This window comes from Penicillium pulvis (genome assembly GCF_028828015.1).
Source record: "Penicillium pulvis strain IBT 33274 chromosome Unknown scaffold_8_segment0_segment0, whole genome shotgun sequence".
Lineage (NCBI taxonomy): Eukaryota > Fungi > Ascomycota > Eurotiomycetes > Eurotiales > Aspergillaceae > Penicillium > Penicillium pulvis.
In genome coordinates, this window is record NW_026643080.1 from 3,188,258 (window position 1) to 3,205,875 (window position 17,618).

The 17,618-nt window shown below is 46.2% G+C and overlaps 6 protein-coding genes across 6 annotated transcripts; 3 read left to right on the top strand and 3 right to left on the bottom strand.

The window, feature by feature from the left end:
• Window positions 1-666: 666 nt before the first annotated feature.
• On the bottom strand, window positions 667-1,241 carry N7503_010618 (cell wall mannoprotein 1 family protein; the record flags this gene model as incomplete). The annotated part of the gene is made up of 2 exons (XM_057070164.1): window positions 667-855; window positions 912-1,241. 2 exons carry the CDS (start codon window positions 1,239-1,241, stop codon window positions 667-669), a joined length of 519 nt encoding a protein of 172 aa, XP_056916775.1.
• Window positions 1,242-2,545: 1,304 nt separating this feature from the next.
• N7503_010619 (type I polyketide synthase) lies at window positions 2,546-10,727 on the top strand (the record flags this gene model as incomplete). The annotated part of the gene is made up of 14 exons (XM_057070165.1): window positions 2,546-3,243; window positions 3,315-3,828; window positions 3,888-4,371; window positions 4,420-4,572; window positions 4,626-5,075; window positions 5,146-7,304; window positions 7,354-7,450; window positions 7,504-7,529; window positions 7,582-7,846; window positions 7,897-8,456; window positions 8,511-8,792; window positions 8,858-8,932; window positions 8,996-9,814; window positions 9,879-10,727. 14 exons carry the CDS (start codon window positions 2,546-2,548, stop codon window positions 10,725-10,727), a joined length of 7,431 nt encoding a protein of 2,476 aa, XP_056916776.1.
• Window positions 10,728-11,171: 444 nt separating this feature from the next.
• N7503_010620 (male sterility protein-domain-containing protein) lies at window positions 11,172-12,392 on the bottom strand (the record flags this gene model as incomplete). The annotated part of the gene is made up of 1 exon (XM_057070166.1): window positions 11,172-12,392. The coding sequence occupies one exon, from the start codon at window positions 12,390-12,392 to the stop codon at window positions 11,172-11,174; it is 1,221 nt and encodes a 406-aa protein (XP_056916777.1).
• Window positions 12,393-12,706: 314 nt separating this feature from the next.
• N7503_010621 (3'-5' exonuclease) lies at window positions 12,707-13,411 on the bottom strand (the record flags this gene model as incomplete). The annotated part of the gene is made up of 1 exon (XM_057070167.1): window positions 12,707-13,411. One exon carries the CDS (start codon window positions 13,409-13,411, stop codon window positions 12,707-12,709), a length of 705 nt encoding a protein of 234 aa, XP_056916778.1.
• A 1,432-nt stretch (window positions 13,412-14,843) lies between these two features.
• N7503_010622 (isopenicillin N synthase family dioxygenase) lies at window positions 14,844-15,940 on the top strand (the record flags this gene model as incomplete). Its single annotated transcript, XM_057070168.1, has 3 exons — window positions 14,844-14,999; window positions 15,058-15,222; window positions 15,275-15,940. The coding sequence occupies 3 exons, from the start codon at window positions 14,844-14,846 to the stop codon at window positions 15,938-15,940; spliced, it is 987 nt and encodes a 328-aa protein (XP_056916779.1).
• Window positions 15,941-16,688: 748 nt separating this feature from the next.
• Window positions 16,689-17,372, top strand: N7503_010623 (uncharacterized protein; the record flags this gene model as incomplete). The annotated part of the gene is made up of 1 exon (XM_057070169.1): window positions 16,689-17,372. The coding sequence occupies one exon, from the start codon at window positions 16,689-16,691 to the stop codon at window positions 17,370-17,372; it is 684 nt and encodes a 227-aa protein (XP_056916780.1).
• Between the last annotated feature and the right edge of the window lie 246 nt (window positions 17,373-17,618).

Consider the following 17,618-nt stretch of genomic DNA (forward strand, 5'->3'; position numbering starts at 1 on the left):
GCATGGGAGATGGATAGTCGAGCTAAACACAGGAATTTTGGAATATGGAGGTCTGGTGAATTGCTGTCACCTGAGATAAATGTACCTCAGTATTTATTGTATTTTGACCCCTTCATTCCTTTCATAATCCCTTGCGACAATCAAGGCCTGCATCCTTAGATCTAACTACTAATTGACTAATTTCCAAGTGACTTGCTGCTAGGCTTCGGCAAATGAGCCCCCATTTCGAAATTCCAGGGCCTACCCCAACCCATAAAATTTATGCTCCCATTTGGGCCCATGAGGGTAAAATTTATGCCTGATAATAGCCTGATTCTGGCCTGATTTTACATATATTTTGCCGAGACTTTTTATTGATTACAAATGCTCTAGGGCCCCCAAGGGCCCAACCCATTTTGCCGAAGCCTACTTACTGCCATAAGACGAGGTACGGCAGCCTGAGAGCCGCCCGACGTGGTCAACTCACAAAACCGATGGGATATTTCCTAGAATTCATACAGACTGAAATAAGATATTCTTTTAAATTGCAAAGGAATGAAACAAGAAGGAAAAATGGAATACGATTTTCCATCCACCAAGGACTGATTAACTAATCAGTTTTCCAAAAAGCTCCCCAGGCGCCTAAGCTTGCGACAACTTCTGGCAATTCCTAGCTATACAAATTCCCTAGCTGAAGGCATCCAAGGTTTTTTTGAACTCTCTGTCGATAATGTCCACTGAAGGTTTAATCATGAGGGAATGGTTACTGGACAATTGCCCATGCATCGAATCTTCGAATCTGCCCTTTTCATTGTACAGGTTACTGATCATGGCTTGGGCTGGGTATGCAACCCCGGAAGTCCTAAATAGAGGGGCCTAGTGCAGATATTCAGTCATTAAAGCTCGAGAATGTAATTTGCAGGCCTCCTCACCTTGTGTTGCCCAGCTCGCAAAGTGTCAAGGAGCACAGGAGCGAATTGATTGTATGCATCCATCGTCCGATCGCCATCCTCGCCATCGAATGGATCGGAGCTGTCCAGGTTCTTTCGTATATTTTCAGAAGTCATATGGGCTGTGTATATGGACTTTGCAACCAGCAGAGCGCCCGTAAAACCCCCATTGTAATTCTCAATGGCCTGTCTAGTAGCCAGGGTTTTTTTGGTCAAAACATTGATGCCATCAACAGTCTGCTGGCTGTTGGCGATCGCGGAAACGTTGCTGGCGGTGATCGCGACGAGTAATAATATGTGTTTGAGAAGCATAGTGTTCGGGAAATGGCGGTCCAAAAGATAAAATCGAGCACAACGCTGAAAAGGACAATAAGGAGATTTTCAACAACGTGAAAATCAATAGGGGTTCATAGGCGTCCACGGGTGTCTAATCCTTTTAAACACCCGTGGAAAAGGTTGCAAGTGCACATTCCGATTCTACTTTGAGTATGTATGGAATGCAACATTCTAACTTCTGGCGTATGTGTACATCATAGCGTGTCCAATTCACCGGGTGCGCGGCGCGGGACTTTCACGCCCACGGTATCATTGTACCCTGAAGATGCTGTTGTAGTCGTGTAAAAACATTGGTCCCTTGGGTTTTGAAGCAAATGGCAAGTGGTACTTGGAGACAAAGCATCATCAATCCTGAAAAGAGCGGTCAAACCTGAGAACCATTATCTTAGGGAAAGGTGCCTTAAAGAAAATTGGAACTTGTTATGATTTACTCTATTTTCAATTCCCCCTTTTTCTTCAGATACCTTGAAATAATTCACAAATTCAAGGGAATTGAAAAATGGAATTCGTAAAGGCACGGGGCAATCTCTAGATGTGCGGCTCAATCACAGAAGTATTACTTTTGGGTTGGACTCGTGCATCTGTGTTCCTATTGGTTTTCCGACGCTGAGCAGAAAAAAAATCCATGCAATCAGAATATGTAATTCTACTGCTCACCCTTGAAAAGCCAATAAATAACAGATTCACAAGGATTCGCTCTTGAGATATGCCGTGCCATTGATGCTCTCTTTTTCGAGACGCCAGAATGTTTCTTGAGCATACTTAAGTCTTGACTCTCTTTCCTAGGTTGAACTTAAAGGATATACCATTTGATCAGCATGATTTTACTAGCTACTGGTCTCAGAAGCTTTACACATAGAAGCGGTACATGAGTGTAAACCTTATAGCGCCATGTGACAATTCATAAGCACGTTCGCTTTTTCGAGACCCTAGAAAATTTTCTTGAACACTCACGACTTTCTTCACCAAGGCCAAATAAAAGGAATACTCTATTAAATCATTGAGATCTTGCTACTCACCTCGTTTGCGTGATACATCGAACTTAAAGACGTGTATTTGCCCCCTTACAGCTTCCAAAACAGATTACTCCTTACATAGCCATACACTGACTCCCCAGGAAAATTTTCTTTCTCGAGCCTACTAAAGCTTTACTGAACGCTGGCGAAATTCAAAAAGTCTATACTGTTGTTTTGGCTATCTCTTGTATGGATAATATTCACTACAAAATATCTTATCAGGCGGAAATCTTCAATACCCCGGACCAAATTCACCAACTGGAAATGTCTCTTCCTCCAGACCCACTTGCCGCAAATGAGATTCTTCACAAAGGCAATCAACTATTCGGAAGCGAGCACAGCAAGCAGTCAGAATCCCTTGAATCCAAAGTCCCAACTTTGACAATCAACCAGACTTCATTTTGCAAGGAAACCGGAACTAAAGGGCATGCATCCGATTTACCAGAGGCGGGGGCCAGATGGCACTCCAACCCTAGTGAGCCAATCGCAATTGTGGGCATGGGCCTACGACTCCCAGGGGGTGTGAATTCGCCTGATGAGTTCTGGAAATTTCTGATCGAGAAAAGAGATGGGCTCTGCGAAGTGCCCGAAACTCGGTACAAGCTGGATTCATTCTATAGCGATTCTAAGCCACACTCTGTGAAAACGAGGAAGGGCTACTTCCTTAAAGAGGATCCGGCTTTGTTTGACGCCGAATTCTTCTCCATCAATAAATTCGAGGCAGAAAGAATGGACCCGCAGCAGCGACAGCTGATGGAAGTTGTCTGGGAGTGTCTGGAGAGTGCTGGAGAGACAAATTGGCGGGGAAAGGAAATTGGATGTTTCGTTGGAGTATACGGCGAGGATTGGCTTGAATTGGCAAGCAAGGATTTCCAGAATACTGATCGATATCATGTTCTTGGAACAGGGCAGTTTGCGCTTTCAAACCGAGTCTCTTACGAATATGACTTCCAAGGCCCGAGGTAGGCTGACCATTAATTTATTCTTATTCCCTACTTACTTGAAAAGGTCACTAACCAAGGCTTGAACCCAGTATGACACTTCAAACTGGATGCTCATCATCTCTTGTCGGTCTGCATGAAGCCTGCCAGGCGATATACTCAGGCGAATGTACCTCGGCAATCGTTGGAGGAACAAACTTGATTTTCTCTCCCACTATGACTACGACCATGTCGGACAACATGGTTTTATCTCCAAGCGGGATATGTCGAACCTTTGATAGAAAGGCAGATGGTTATGGGAGAGGTGAGGCGATCAATGCGATATATATCAAGCCGCTCAAAGATGCCATAAGAGAGAAAGACCCAGTGAGGGCTGTTATTCGTGCAACATCAACCAATTGCGATGGACATACACCGAGTATCACCACACCTGGCTCGATAAGTCAAGAGCGTCTCATACGAAAGGCATACAAGAAGGCCAAACTAGACGACATAACGCAGACGGCCTTCTTTGAATGTCATGGAACCGGGACGACGGTTGGCGATACGGCCGAAACATCTGTGGTTGCAAAGGTATTTGGGGAAAAAGGAACTATTATTGGCTCTGTGAGTAGGCTCCACTTAGACTCCACTTTTATCTCCTATTGTAGTTCTGATCAGATTAGGTCAAACCTAACGTGGGCCATTCCGAGGGAGCTTCCGGAGTGACCAGTATCATCAAGGCTGCCTTGGCTCTTGAAAACAACCAAATCCCACCAAACATTTTCTTCGACACGCCGAATCCCAGCATTCCATGGGAAAAGGCCAATCTTCAAGTTCCGACCTCAACCATGGCATGGCCGAAGGACCGTAGGGAAAGAATCAGTGTCAACTGTTTTGGAATTGGTGGAGCTAATGCACATGTGGTAATGGAGTCTATGGCTGCGTACTGTGGACAAGGCCCCAATACACCAGAGCTGACACAGTCACTCGGAAATGAATCACGTCTTCTTCCCGTGTCTGCAATGTCTCAGGAATCTCTACAGCAGCGTATTCAAGACATTATTGACTATGCAAACAATTACCCGGCTCTGCTCCCTGACTTGGCTTATACCTTGGGTAAGCGACGAGAGCACATGAAGCATCGCGCCTTTGCCGTAGTGCACCCGGGTAAGCCAATTGACCAATGTGCCTTCATGACTAGTCAAGTAATGTCAGCGGACTTGGTATTCGTTTTCACTGGTCAGGGTGCTCAGTGGCCGGGGATGGGAAAGAACCTCATGGATACATTTGAAAGCTTTCGAAAAGACATTCAAGACATGGACCTTGCACTCCAGGAACTTGAAAGTCCTCCAAATTGGTCTCTGCAGGGTAAGTCTACCATTGTCGCGATTGCCGTACGGAGGAAACTTATGACAACCTAGATGAGCTCGCCAAGATGGGTGGTGAGAGCCGAGTTAGCCAAGCTGCCTATTCCCAGCCTCTTTGCACGGCCATTCAAGTTGGGATTGTGAATATACTGAAAAAAATGGGGATTCGCCCGGTATCTGTTGTTGGCCATTCCAGTGGAGAAATCGCCGCGGCATATGCAGCTGGCGCAATCACAGCCACGTCAGCAGTGATTATTGCCTATTACCGGGGTAAAGCGATACAATCTCAGGATGGGAAGGGTGCAATGGTGGCGGTAGGTCTTGGTCGCCAGGCCATTTTGCCGTATCTAGAAGAAGGTGCGGTTCTGGCCTGTGAAAACAGTCCTGATAACATCACCCTATCAGGTGACATTAAAGTCATCGGAGATATCACCGCGAAGATCAAGAAGGATTTCCCAGATATATTATGCAGACCTCTACGAGTCAATACTGCGTATCATTCCCGTAAGCTGAACCGACTTTCGACATCATGCCCTCCTCGTGTGCTCTGCTAAACTTTCATCAAATCCTTCAGATCATATGCTTGAAGTTGGCAACGGCTATCAACTGTCAATTGCAAGCCACCTCGAGTTTCGAGATAATATGCTTCCTTTATTCTCAAGTGTAACTTCGGCGAAAATCACCAATCCATGTGATCTCAACGCGACATACTGGCGCCAGAACCTTCAGGCTCCTGTTCTCTTTCTAGATGCTATAACAGCCACTTTCAAAAATACCGAAGACGCCCAAATATTCTTAGAGATCGGTCCACACTCCACACTTGCAGGCCCTTTACGACAAATCTTCAAGTCTGTTGCGCATAAGAAAGATCCAATTTACATCCCCACGATGACGCGCTATGTCGAAGATTCAAGGTCTCAGCTGCTTCACACGCTAGGCTGTATCCACATGAATGGTGGAAATATAGATTTCTCAGCCGCAAATGGCGATGGAATGGTTTTGTCAAATTTGCCTACCTACCCCTGGCTCCACAAGTCTCGACATTGGCATGAAAGTCGACTGGCAAGAGAGTGGCGGCAACAGAAGTCACCCCATCATGAAATTCTTGGCGCCCGAGTTGCTGAATCTTCAGATTTAGAGCCTTCGTGGAGAAACATACTTAGACTTGAGAACGTGCCATGGATATGGGACCATGTGCTACAGGGCAATGTCATGTTCCCTGCCGCTGGATACATTTCAATGGCTGGAGAAGCAATTCGGCAGCTCAACCCCGGAGTGGAAGATTATTCGATCAAACAATTCGTTTTGAAATCACCCCTTCTGATGGAGGATGATCAAGCGGTTGAGATTCTCACCACACTCCGGCGAGAGAAGTACAATGACATGGCTGAGTCAGAGTGGTATGTATTTACCATCACGGCGTATGATGGCAAAGCATGGACCAAACACTGTCAGGGACAGGTTAGATCCGGTTATGACTATCCACCAATTACCAGCGAGATCAAAACCAATATTCGACCCGTCAATAGTGATCAATGGTACCGGTACTTGAGTAAATACGGTGTGAGTTATGGCCCGACCTTTCGCGGGCTCACGAAAATCTTTGCCCACCCGGTTGAGTACCAAGCCAATGCAACAGTACTTGACCCGAAAGATTACGCCAGCAGATATACTATGCATCCCATAGTTATTGACCAAACATTACAACTCCTCAGCGTTGCATCGGCAAATGGAATCGCGCGTCGCATTGATAGATTTGCTATCCCCGCTGCAATCGGTCATATATACATCGGAGGTAACGCTCCGGAGATGCAAATAGAGAGCAGAATGACCCAGAACGAGACGGGAATCATCACAGGGTCTTCTTACGTGATTGCGAACGGAATACATTTGTTATCCATCAACCAAGCCACTTTCTTCACTGTGCAGGATCGACCAGTGAATAACACATCTGTTCCACTCATTTCAGAAATTAGGTGGATACCAGACATTGATTTCACGTCGCCCAGCTCATGGGTTACTCCACCAGTCATCTCTCATAAAGAAAGAGAATTTCGCCAAGATGTACTTCCGGCCAGCTTTCTATACATCCTTGAGACAGCTTCCCGGATAGCTTCGTGTACACCGAAAGAGCCGCATATGGTCAATTATAAGAACTGGATTGACACAGAGGCTTCCAAAATTTTGTCAGGGACCTACAAGAACCTTCACGGAGGCTTTGCATGCATTGAGATGAGTTCGAATGACAGAGTGGCTGCTCTTCATGACAAAGTCATGAAATATGAGAATGACGCAGTTCATTCCGGTGGTGTTTCTGCCCTGCAGACAGTTTTTGAGAACTGTGTTGAGCTTGTATCAGGAGCAAAATCATCGCTAGACATTTTGATGGAGGATGAATCGTTACGAAAGTATTATGAATGCATCAATGCAGCTCCTCTCTGGTTCGAATTTCTCCAGCTCCTTGGAAACACCAATCCATCATTGCGAATTTTGGAGGTCGGCGCTGGAACAGGCACTGCGACCAGGAATGCACTCGATGATCTCAAGTCACCAGAGGGTGTTTGTCTTTACTCGAAATATGTCTTCACCGATGTATCGGCTGCATTCACCATTGCCGCCCAAAAGGAATTTGCCGCTTATGAGAATCTCGAGTTCAAGATTCTTGACATTTCGCGAGATATTGAGGACCAGGGCTTTGAGCCTCATTCTTTTGACCTCGTGATTGCTTCAAACGTATGTGCTCTCATACAGAAAAGCGTACCCACTACTGACAGGCGTCCAGGTTTTCCACGCAACCCCATCTCTGAAGACGACCCTGCAGAATGTACATAGACTTCTGTCGCCTACAGGAAAGCTGCTATTGTTTGAAATGTGCCCTGGTAAGGTCTGGAACAATCCGTGAGCAGGCGTATATTTACTAATAGATGCATAGAGTATAAGTTGACAGATTACGTGATGGTATTATCCCTCTCTTTACTAAAAGATATTGATAAATTGCTAATTAGACTAGGGGACGCTACCTGGATGGTGGATTGGAAAGGATGACCAACGAGCTGAACGGCCATACGTATCCCCTGAGAGGTGGGACTGTGAGCTCCAGGCGGCTGGATTTACTGGATGCGAAGCATTAGCCCACGATTTTGAACAACCTTTCCAACACAACTTCACTATGATTTCTGGAATCTCCGTGGATGTCGATAGGGAGAGAAGGCAAGTATTCATTGTTCACAACGGAGATCCCAGTAGTTGGGCCTCCGAAGTTGCATCGAAAATCAGTAAGAATGGCCATGTGGTAAAATGGGTTACTCTAGAGGAAACCCCCCAGCGGATCGGAAACAAGACCTGATTTTCCTGCTGGACATGCATGAGCCATTTCTTTACAATTTGAAAGAAGAGGCTTTTATTCGATTCCAGAACTATATTGTGAATGTCGAAAACAACCGGATTCTCTGGGTTACTCATTCGTCGCAAATGCGCTGTAGCGATCCTCGATACGGCCTCACACTGGGATTTTCTCGGAACCTCAGACGCGAGCTGGGTATTGATATTTCCATTTTCGAGACTGACGCTTTCGATACCACTGCAGCGATGTCCCTGTGTCTTGTATACGACAAGATAAACAATTCACGGGGAACGAAAGGCACAAGTCCAGAGTACGAGTTCTCACACTATCTGGGCTCTGTGAATGTTGGGAGATGCCATTGGGGGCCTATGCTGGGCGATACTGAGGTGACTTCACCTGAGCTAATTGAGAAAGGCGTACGTAAGTTGGAGATCAGATCCACCGGTCTTCTTGATACTATGCAGTGGATACAATGCCCCGAGGAAAGACTTGAAAAGGACCGAATCGAGATCGACATGAAGAGGATTGGCGTCAATTTTCGGGTGACTATATTCCTTGCTTGAAGGGGGACTTGAAACTTGCTAACAGAGTAACAGGATCTCATGGTGGCCATGGGCCTTGTTGGACACAAAGACCAGATTGGATTCGAGGGGAGTGGTTTTATTCGACGTGTGGGATCGGATGTCAAAGGCTTTTCCCCAGGGGATCGAGTCATTGTGTGTTACAAAGGGGTTTTCAAAACTCGGATTACCATGGATCCGGAGCACTGCTGGATAATTCCCGATGGCATTTCACTCGCCGATGCAGCCAGTATGCCCACAGTATACGTTACTGCGATCTATTCTTTGATTGAACTGGGCAACTTGCAGAAAGATCAGGTAAGATTCCACACTCCTTCCCCGCACTAGAAGCTACCCGGTCTTAATATCAATTGACCCAATAGAGCGTGTTGATTCACTCGGCTTGTGGCGGTGTTGGCCTAGCAAGTATTCAAATATGCAAGAACATTGGCGCAGAGGTAAACCAAAAACACCCTTTAATGACTCCAAGCCGGGAATGGATAGACACTAACGATGAATAGATATTTGCCACTGTAGGTAGTGAGGAGAAGGTCCAATACCTGATGGAAAATTTTGGAATTCCTCGAAGTCACATCTTCAACTCTCGGAACAGCACATTCCTACCAGACCTTTTGCGAGAGACGGATGGACGAGGTGCTGATATTGTTCTAAACTCACTAGCGGGCGAGCTCTTACATGCTTCATGGGAATGTGTTGCCAGCAGAGGGAAAATGATCGAACTGGGAAAACGTGATTTCCTGACGAACGGCACATTGAGCATGGCTCCTTTTCTCAGGAACAGAGCTTTCTATGGCGTGGATGTATTGAGCTTGACCGAGGAAAGTCCCCAGTATGTGACCAAATTGCTCTTACATGCTACGGAATTATGCGAGCAAGGGAAGGTCAAACCTATCAGGCCACTCATGACTTTCCCTGCCAACAAGGTGATAGATGCATTCAGATACATGCAGCAGGGTGTCCACATGGGTAAGATTGTGATTGAGATTCCAGATGACATTAGCGAGCTTGAAGTTTCCAACTCTGCGCCTGCCGCTTCGTTTTCACCGCTGGTTTCATACCTGCTGGTAGGCGGACTAGGCGGTCTAGGGCGGACAATATCTACTTGGATGGTTGAAAATGGAGCGCGCTACCTGATATTTCTGTCTCGTTCGGCTGGACAGTCTGAAAACGACCAGGCATACATCAGAGAGCTAGAGGCACAAAGTTGTCATGTTCAGACTGTAGCGGGGGATGTGACCAAGCTTTCTGATGTCCAGAACGCAGTTTCAAAATGCATTAAGCCTCTGGCTGGTGTCTTCCAGCTGTCCGTGAAGCTTACTGTAAGAACAGACCCGCCAGGTCATTTTGAATACATGAACTAACAGAATTCCTACAACTCATCAGGATCGTACCTTTGAAAAGATGACATTCGAAGATTGGACCTCTGCTCTTGCCCCTAAAGTCAATGGAACTTGGAACCTACATCGCGCCGTTGAGAAGGAAAACCTGGATTTCTTCGTTGTGTTTGGCTCAATTGTCGGAGTCATTGGGAATAATGGCCAGATCAATTATGCTGCCGCGAACACGTTTCTTGATAGCTTCACCCAATACCGCCGCAATCTGGGGTTGGCGTCCTCGGCAATTGCACTGGGTCCGGTAGAAGATGTTGGAATTGTTAGCCGAAACCCGGAGCTTCTGCATGCCGTACGAGTGGTGGGATCATATCTCTTGGATGAAGGTGATGTGATCAAAGGGCTAGAAGCTGCCATCAACCGATCGGCCGTTAAGCAAACCGTCCAGAATGCATCGGTGATTGTTGGACTGACACCCTCTAAATCTTCGGCTGATTCCACCATCTGCCCTAACTGGGAGACAGAGGCTCGATACTCCATTCATCGCAATATTGAATCAACTCAAGATGTCGGTACAGAATTGAAAAGTGATAATCTCAGGGCACTTGTTGCGAAGGTCGAGGAGAACCCCGACATCCTGGATGACCCAGAGACTGAACTTACTATCTCTCGGGAGATTGGCAAGTTGATCACCCAGCACATGGCTAATGCAGAGGATATGAACGATGAGCAGATAGCCCAGGTCGCTATCGATTCACTGATGTCAATTGAGATTCGGGGCTGGATACGTCGTAATCTGGGACTGGAGATCAGCTTGGCAGAGATATCGAAAGCTGGAACTGTTGGATCACTGGCTAGTCTTGCGGTTGAGAATCTTCGAGCCAAATACCGGAAGCCTTGAGTGGAGCAAATGGAAGGGGGGTTGATTTACATACCGTCTTCTATTGCATGATCTATTTCAAAATCCCTCATAGTCGAATCACCCAAGAGGGTCAGTTTGATATACTATTTGAAGATTGAATATAAACGAACGGGTTTGAGGCAGCCCGACTTGTCATGTTTGAGGGAATTCATGATGCCACATTTATCCACTGTCGGTTTGCTTGTTCTGGGAGCAGCGTGGAACTGTGTAAAACGCAAATTCAAAACAATAGCTCTTCCAAATCCTTGAGAATTTTAGATCACTCAAACAATAGATTCATTCTATGGAATACAGCTAGTGTGCACGTCTCGAACTATACTCTGTGCCTCGTGACCTTATCATGAACACGTTTCTGAATACGATATTTGGCACAAGGCAATCCTGACTGCAATATTCGTCGTCAATGAGTAATATTTAATTGACTCAGCCTTGAGCTGGCATGAGAGTGTCCGCCCATGCATCGAAACGTCGAATTTGCTGTTGGATCCTTCTGTCCACAAAGTCGTCAAAGTCGCGACCGGCAAGGGGTAGATCAATTGGTCCATTCGTAGCCTCCAGCGCCTTAGAACGCTCACAATCAATCTTCCATTCCCGAGAAATGCGGCCAAGCAGTTCATCTGCTTGGTCGACGAAGTCCATGTTTTTCGCCAATTGTAACCTGTTGACTTTGTCGCTCAAGTCTTTTGATAAATGTCGCTGGAGTTGGCTGATGTATCCACCCACAGTAAGTGTGGCATAAAGCTGTGAGCCGGCATGCACGATTCCTGTGGAGCCGACGGAAAGATGAAGAAGACATGCATTGGAAACGACATCGACTGGGATTTCATCCATAATCATATTCTGGGGTACTCGCATCACGTCTTGAAAATTCCGGTACTTCCCCCCCTCAATTAAGAGATGGGCAAACGTGTGAATGGGAATTGCGCCATCTGGCCCATAAAGCGGATATGGAATCTGGATTGCTGGACCAATACTTGATGGTCTAATGATCAGGACCCGGAACGGCGTTTGTAGATTAAGAACAAGCTTTTCTGCCAGGTATTTAGCCTGTGCGTATGGTGACATAAAAAGCTCGGTGTATGGTGATTGGCCTGTGGCCAAAATATCCGCTAATTGTTTCTCAGGGCTTTCTTCATCTGAAGAGACATTTTCTAGCCTTTCGAACAGCGAATCTTGAGACAGGAAACTCAGTGCGGAAATGCTTGATACATGAAGGAGGGCCTTGATATTCTGAAAGGAGAGTAACATGCGCGCCAACGAAATAACTGGTAAACAGTTTATTTGAATGGTGCCCAGAAGGTCTTGGAATAAAGACAAGCTGGCAGCTGCATGGATCACCACAGTGACCTCTTGTTGTAAAGCTTCGATTTCCCTTTTTTCTAGCCCAAAAATAGGCTGGGTAATATCGCCGATAAGGCATTGGACTTTGCCTGTGTCGAAGATATCATCGATCTGCTCTGGCATAGAGGCTTCCCATTTCTCCATGGCCTTGCGTACCGAGCCACGACAGAGAACAAAGATTTTCACTGTTGGTAGCTGGACTGCAAGTTTGTATAACAAACACCCTCCAAGGCTTCCTGTTGCACCGGTCAGAAAGACCACTTGATTTTGGTACCAATCCGCAGAATCTGTGGAATTAGCCATCGCGACTGGGGAACATGGATAAAAAAGTTGCTGACGTGGAGAAGTCACAGAAAAGCTGAATCGAAGAGTGTGGTTCATATTATCGATTGTGCGTGCACATCTGCATGCAAGGGGGCGCACAGGCGAGGTATCACGGCAAGCCTTCACAGCAGAGGCTGCCACGTCTCATTTACTTTTTTTATTCTATTTTGTATTGTGAAGATCTCCTACCAGGAGCAATGTATGGGGGTTTTTTATTCAGTCTAATCAGCGCTTAACCTTGGACTCTTGATCTAATTCATACTCTAATCTCGAACCCAACGGGACACTGGCAACTAGGGGTTTTCTTCTGGCACCATGTCAGTAGATACATCACCTGGTTTCTGCTTCTCCATTTCAGCTCGAGCATCTTCTGCCCACATCTTCAGTTGTTCGGGGTTCCTGATGCACCAAATAACAACATCCCGCGCTGAATATGCACCTTCCAAGGCACCATGTCTGGATTTGCCAACTTCGATATCCATGGTCAGAAAACCCTTGACCAAGGCCTTCAGGTCCCACATGCGATTTATTGATGTGGCGGGTGAAACAGGCTGGGAAACAGCTTCGGCTGCCACGATAGCAGAGTCCACCACCTTCGTATGACATATCCCCAGAGCTTCAAGATCGAAATTGAGAGAATGTCCAACAATCACAGTATCGTCGTCAATGAACTCCCACAATATTTGACGCGCCTCTTGCCACCCTTCAAATATCTCATCATCGTCGATTGCTCTGTTCATAATCAAGCGGGTCACGCCGGTAACCTCAGATCTCCAGTCAACGACTTTCTCCACGGGTCGCACATATTTATTGATAAGGACGTCACCTGTCAGAAAATCAATCGCGCCTATGAAGGCGAGGGCTAAGCGGTCATTTGAAACTCCCACCATCTCGCAACGAAGCGCGATAGCATGCCTCTTCCTCTTCATTAATGACTCCACCCGAGCGGGCGTAGCTCGGAACTGATAGGATGGGACCGAGTATTTGGATGGGCGCATTTTGCCTCTTACAGAAAGAGGCCCGAAAATATAGCCTTCTGTTTGGAGACGACTTAATGGGTGACATCGTGCGTTCAAATATCGCAACACAAGTTCTTGCTCCAAAAGTTGTAGAGCGATGTGCTCTTTTGGAACGGTTGAAACTAATGCTGATTTTAATGTTGCTTTTCGTGATCTGCCTGACCGACGTTTTGTTGTCCATCTCCGCGGCGTGTTGTTATATCTGTTATGGCATTGATAGTGTTGAATGAGCGCGAGTGCGTCCTTGAACGCTCTTTGGCATTTTGAACAGCGAAAGAGCTGGTAATGCTGAAGAAAGTGATCTCGAAGCGAAGACTGGTGGGAAAAGGTCCTCTCACACCCGGGGCAAGAAAAACAGTCCGTACTTGATGAAGACGACTTGACCATCTTGAAGGCGAAGGATGATGACTGGAAGCAGGTTCCATCTAGGAAGAAGAATCTAAAGAGATGGACCTTATAATGAGTAGACAAACAGTAAATTGCCAAACATCGTTGCAATTGGTAACTGCAATCTCAAGGATGTTGGGCAAACAGCACAAACAACACACAGTTTGGAAGCCAATGGAAGCTAAAGTCCACCTTGAGGCCATTGAGAAAGCTGGACATAACGTGACTATTGATGGGACTCTTGAATTGGAGATATCCCATGACTCTCACCTGATCGAGGCATACTGATGGAGCTTTTCAATTGAACACCACAAAATTAGTTGAGCACCCTAACTAACCTAACCGCATTCAAAGTAGCGCAGTATTCAAGGTTCAGAGAGTAATATTATTGGGTACATACCTAAGTACCTACGTGCTCATGTTACTCTGTAGACTACGCTGGAATGTAAAGGTGAATGAAGAGTGATACCGATTAAGCCACCTTTTATCCCTTATATTATGACTCCAATGAGGCGTCATCTCCTATATTGACGTGTATTAAGCGAGGTGATGCAATGTACTTTAATACTTGAGATAGTGGTTTTTCTGGATTACAATTACTGCACCATACCGGATATAGAGATAGAGTGGTGTTCAACTAATTTTGTGGTGTTCAATTATTGCGCTCCATACTGATACAATTACTTTCCATCTACGGATGAGACCCGCATTTACCTGAGCCCTGATTGGATAGTTTGTTTTTGAGGAAGGTGATGTCGGACCCACCCTGACCGTTTAGGAACACAATCGGGTCGAAATCCTGCATCGTGTTTGGATAGTGAATTGCAAGAGAAGGTGATGATAAAAGAATATCATGTCATTGGATCCAACCTACTGATGAGCCACGCACCCCGTCTGAGGATATGATGCTATCTCTATCGGATCTAGTCTATAAAGGAACCTCTGGATCTCCCCCCGATTTCCTTTGACACACCAGCTTCTCAGGGAAATCCGCTGAACAGTATTTGCTATCTTTACACTCAAAATGTCTGATGCTCTTGACCTATCCTTGTTGAAAGGAAGTCCCCAGCAGAGGGAAGAAATCTCTGCCGCGCTGCTTCACGGTCTTAAGACTCGAGGCGGCGTCAAGCTGAAGAACCATGGTCTTCCCGACAAGCTTGTTTATGACCTGTTTGACTGGGTGAGTTATTCAAAGAAAAATCTTAAGTAGGGGTAGAAATGAGGATAACATTTTGCAGACGCGGAAGTTCTTCGCTCTTCCCTACGAGGATAAGATGATCGCAAAGCACCCTCCCAAGGCAAACCCCAACCGCGGATATTGCTACGTTGGACAGGAGTCCATTTCGACTATCAGTGGCTATGAGAAGGGCCTTCCTCAGGGCAAGTTTGTCCGTGACATTAAGGTAAATTCCCATCCAGCACGATCCTGGCTGTCATATTCTGACAATCATATAGGAAACAGTCGACTTTGGATCCCCCCGTGACGAACTCGTAGACAACATTTGGGTCCCTGAAGAAAAGCTTCCGGGCTTCCGCAAGTTCATGGAAGATTTCTACGAAACATGCTTCAAGCTCGAACTCGAGATTCTCGCTGCCCTTGCCAAGGCCCTCGGTGTCGACGAGACGCAAATGGTGACCCTACACAACAAAGCCGAAAACGAGTTCCGCATCCTCCACTACCCAGAGGTTCCCGCATCTGAACTAGCTGATGGCACAGCAACACGTATTGCAGAGCACACAGACTTTGGCAGCATCACTATGCTGTTCCAGGACTCTGTTGGCGGGTTGCAGGTTGAGGATCAACAAAACCCGGGTGTCTTCCGCGGAATCGAATCAGCAGACAAGACGGAAATCATTTTGAACATCGGTGACTCGATGCAGAGACTGACGAACGATACTTTTCGCGCTGCGTGCCACCGCGTCACATACCCGCCTTCTGTTAAGACTGGGGTGGAAGCTGTTATCCCTGAGCGGTATTCGATTGCATACTTTGCGAAGCCGAACCGCACGGCATCGCTGTTCCCTTTTAAGAAGTTTATTACGCCTTCAACGCCTTGCCGGTACGATGATATAAATGCGTGGGACTACCAAAATCTTCGGATCTCCAAACTATTCAAATAGTTTCTCTATTCAGGTCCAATCATGAAATTCTTATGAGATATAACTCCATATGATATGCATGTATCCTTGGCCGATTGGAACAAAGTTATGAAAATCAAACTTGATAACGGCTCTTACATCACATTTTGTAAAAATTGACCATAATGTAATGTTTGCTTTCTTTTCCAAGGCTTGTTTTACTAGGAAATATCTTTTTGCCGGAAACCTCCCCCTATCTCCTTAAACAGAGACATAGGCCCACATTGGAGACAGTCTTCATTCCAGCACCTCTGTCAGGCCACTCACCCATCATCTACCTTTCCGATTGTCGTGCCTATTGCTTAGCTACTTTACACATACCTAGTGACTATGAAAAGATATAAATGAAGAATATTTTCGTCAAAGGATAAATGATCACTTCATTAAGTCCGCTTATAATAGCCAATGAATCACATTCACTGTGACTAGTTACCGGAAGGTCATCTATACTTCTTCATGTTCGTCGTCCACTCATCTTCTCCGCTCCCTCGCCGGCTTCTGAGACGAAAGCCTCTAACTGATTTCACTTATGATCATTCACTGACTTTTACTGATATGGTGTTGCACCTTCGTCACCTTACTTTGGCCCCTATTTTGGGAATTTCCTTTCTGCTCCAAAGCCCTTCGATCCTTCTTTGTCTATTCTGCGCCTTCCACTTGCACACAGGAATTTCTCAATCTCACAGTTTTCACCACATTCCAAACCCCGTGAGAGAATCTGGTTTACAAGATGACTAGCCCAGACTCAACATGGATGGATATAGATGACTCTTATCCACGGGACCTCCAGTCAGGCGTTGGCCATTCTGTTGCAACAGAAACTGGACTCACCAACACAGCATCCCAGAGTCTTGAGGCCAGCATGAAGTTCTTGGAATCCGCAATGCAATCATTGATGATTCAGGCACCAGGACAGGAGCAGCAGCAAATTTGGAACCCCTCCACGGAAAGCCTCAAGAACAGCATCACTTACGCCCAGGAGTATGCCGCCTCAAACAACCCGAATCGCATCGAAGCTGACACCTGGCTCAGCGAAATCGATAAACTGGACGACGAGATGTCCGTGTTCATATATGAGATGGGTGAAGGGCTTGTCCTTTCAACAGAGGCGTCTGACCTTGTTGACCAGATGCTGCGTACGCGGCAGGAGGTTTGGAACCTGGTTGAGCAATCTTTGGATCTGGGACAGAAATTTGTGATAATACGAGAGCAGATTGAAGATAGAAAACACGGAAATGTTTATCTACCGGGACTCGCAGTCTCGTTCGAAGAGGATGAAGAGCTGAGGGGTGCGATTTGGGACTTGAAAAGTCTTGTGGAGCAGCATGTGGATACTCTAGAAACAACGCGGCAAAAGCAGGTTGAGTTATTGACTCGGGGAAGCATGCTTCAATCGCAGCTTGACGGTTTTTAGCCTAGCTAAGGTGGCTTTAGGAGCCAATCCTTTGTTCAATAGGGGGCTTTTTGTGGTCTAAAGAAGCAGTCTCAATCATTCCTGTTGTCTATCTTACCTCTCCGTCGCCAATAGACTAAGTACTATAGACGTCAAAGATTGGCAGTACGGTTATGGGCTAAATTGCCTTCTGTATTTGATTCTCCTTGTTGGGCAAAAACAGACTTTTTCTCGGATTATCCTCGAAGGATCTTTGAAATGTTATCT